Raw genomic sequence first — 3,119 nt, 5'->3', positions numbered from 1 at the left:
GGGGGGCAGAAACCACCCCCATTTCTCTCAAAATGGAAGCTTCCACTACAAAACTGAAGAGAAAAAAAAAAACAAAAACAAGGATAAAAAGATTCCCCCTCGTACACCTCATTGTTCTACAAAGATAGATTTCTTTTAAACACAAGTTTTAATCATAAACTGAAGCTTGAAAATACTAAAACAAGCAAAGCATGACGGGAAAAGTGTTGGATGTTGTTGCTGTGGAAGTTGGGTCGGTGCAGCAGCAGAACCAGGAGGAGCTGACCGTGGTGCTGAACGCTCAGCATCCGCCCTGAGCTGATTCCTCCCCGGCTGCACTGCGCGCCGAGCCGGCCTCAAAGTTACCGACCGACCGGAACCGCGAAGGAGCCGCAGCAGCACAACCATCAGAAATATTAACAAAGAAAAGAAAAGAAAAGTGAAAGCGTGATTAAGAGCGAATCAAACGGATCGCTGTTTGTCACGTGACCCAAGAAGAAATAATGCCAGCAGACAGAAGCGCAAAGTAACCAAAGCGAAGTGTTTAACTGCGTTTTAACACGAAACGGCTCCAGGCTGGGCTGGTTTCTGCCGCGGAGCTGAAAAAGTCTGAGTCAGGCCACATACTCTCTCCGGCTCTCCTGAAACATGTCGACCTGCTGAAGTTCGTGTCTGATTCGAAGCTGCTTCCCCAAAGGAGCATTCCGCTGTTTTTAAAGGGACTCTGGGCTGGATTTCAGCAGCTCCACTTTAAAATACTTTGATGACTCAAAACTGGACTGGATCATTTCTAATGCATTAGAAACTATATTTGTATTTTTAAAGTCACTTTAACCAGATCTGATGGGACAGTTTTGCAATTTATAGAATCTAGACAAGAATAGCATAAATTACTCTAAACAGATTTATAAAAACTATTGTATTTGTAAATTTGAATGCTTTTTTACACCATAAAACAGGACTCATCTACTTTACAATACAAGTTGGATCTGATGTATTTCAAACGAAACACAAAATCTTCAAAACAGATTTTAGAATAATAGCAACCTTTATCTTATTTGTAAATAGCCAAAAAACTTAAGACTGGATTCCTGTGACATCTAAAGTAAAGTTTAAACTGAATGATGCTAAACCAACTGCAGTCTCAAAAATTCAATTTGCAATTTTTTTTTATTTTTATAAAAGAACAAACTTTGTTTTTTATTTATGTCAGAAAATTATCCTTTGGGATATTTTCCTTGGTGTTCTCCTGTTACAAAGTATTAGAAAGTATCCCAAAGGAAAAATTATTAGTAAATATCGTTATATTAATCATAAACTATGCCTATTTTCTGTTGTGATGTTTTGAATTTAGCATCAGCTGGATTAAAACACTGAAATATTACATTAATGTGAAAAATGCAAATTCATAACTCTTAGCCAACAATTACTGCACTCTGAACAGTCCGTTCTGATATGAATATTGCAGTATTAGTATGCAATGAAGCCCAATATAACCAAAGGCAGAAAACCGTTTTTATAAAGGTTTAAATAAATAAGAAAGAATATCTTTGGTATAAAAATATATAGAGCAGTTACTGGACTAGTTAAAGTAATGGAATTTCTCTGGTAGACACCAGGGGTGAGTGGAATGCATTTTGAAATCATCACAATATTTTGTGGTATTTGTTGCGACAATGACAAAACAAATTCTTCGTAGACTTTTTAGCGAACAATATGACTGTAATTGCACTTCACAGCTCCACAAACACAAATACTGTTCTTAAAAAACAGAAAGCATTTTGAAATGGGCTTCTTCAGCACAACAGGGACATAAAACAGCATGATTTCTATCAGTAAGATGCACAGAACGACTGAATTTAGTTATATTTTTGAATTAATTGATACTCTCCTGGAAGAAACTGAATAAAATAGTAACAACTTGGCATAATTACTTGGAATTTATTATGATAAATCAAAATTCTTATAATTGCCACAATAAAAGCCCATACCTAGTAGAATCAAATATTTAACATTTAGAAATAGACAATTAAAACCAATAAAAGTTGCATAAATCACAAACTTTGTTAGAAAGAATGTCTGGCTAGTGTAAAATAACTTATTAAAGTTGATCCCCGGCTAAATACGGGGTTTTTCTAGCAGGTCTTAGACCAGTCAAAATATTTTAGTTTTACCAGCTAGAGCAAGCTAAAGCTAGCTTAGATTCCTTAAAAACTGCGGAATGGCCCTTTACTGGACTACTTCCATCCGCACACCAACTTCAGCCCCGTTCGACCCACTCAAAATGGACGCTAAAATCTTTCAACATTGCACAAGTTTGAGAAGAAAAGATGGCCACTTTTCCATCCAGTGCGTAGCTACGGACACTTCAGAGCTGCAGTCCTCCCCCCGGGGGGCTGTTTGAGGAAACTTCCCAACACTCAAGTCGATGTGAGGCGAATAAAAAGGCAGGCTGCGTGATTTCTGGGAGAGAGTTGATGATGTTAACCGGAGCAGATTTATGCTGATAAAGTTTCTGCCTCACTCCGCCGACCAGCCAGCCATACCGGCTGGAAGCCCGGAAACAAACCGCTAACCTGTGGGTCCAGCTCCGTCCCAGTTTCAAAACAATTCGGCAGCAGAAAAAAAAAAAAAATCACGGATTTTTGAAAGTGTGTGAAGTTTAAAACAGGGAGGTAACAAAGCGGGCTCAGTTTGTAGCAGCTCATAAATATTCAGGTCGCGTCCTGATCGCCACAGTCAGCCAGCATCCCCGCATCAACACTCCAAATTCTCCCAGAAAACAGCCTCCATCACCGGACAAAGTAGTGCAGAAAAGTAGCTTTAATTGTTGGTCTTGGAAGTGACAGACATTCCCATTCCCAGCGGCATGTCGCATAGTTTTCCTTCCCCCTCGGAGTGTTTGATCTCTCACTCTCCCAAACAGCGATAAATAGGGACAGAAACAACACCATGTTTCACTTACCTGATGACACTGGAGCTCCACTTTCAGCGCCTCTTGTAGGCCTTGTAGTTCCATGTTCCCACCAGGAAAACACTTTTCTCCCACTTTGGACGCGGCCGAGACCAAGTTTAAGTGAATTAAAGATTTTTTTTAAAGCGACAATAACAATTGAAAGAAGAACTACTCCAGGCTGCAG

General features: G+C 39.3%; 1 protein-coding gene across 2 annotated transcripts in view; it reads right to left on the bottom strand.

Moving 5' to 3' along the window:
• The window catches only part of phf21b (PHD finger protein 21B), a 62,122-nt gene extending 59,003 nt beyond the window's left edge, over positions 1–3,119 (bottom strand). Inside the window, exon 1 of one of the 2 annotated variants that reach the window (XM_008400869.2) lies at positions 2,945–3,119. In XM_008400869.2, the coding sequence (XP_008399091.1) occupies positions 2,945–2,998 (54 nt within the window). In that variant the 5' untranslated portion in view covers positions 2,999–3,119. The remainder of the gene's footprint in view (positions 1–2,944) is intronic. The other variant, XM_008400871.2, reaches the window with a different exon arrangement.

Source organism: Poecilia reticulata, linkage group LG23, assembly GCF_000633615.1.
Source record: "Poecilia reticulata strain Guanapo linkage group LG23, Guppy_female_1.0+MT, whole genome shotgun sequence".
NCBI classification, from domain to species: domain Eukaryota; kingdom Metazoa; phylum Chordata; class Actinopteri; order Cyprinodontiformes; family Poeciliidae; genus Poecilia; species Poecilia reticulata.
This window is presented reverse-complemented; position numbering and strand designations above follow the sequence as displayed.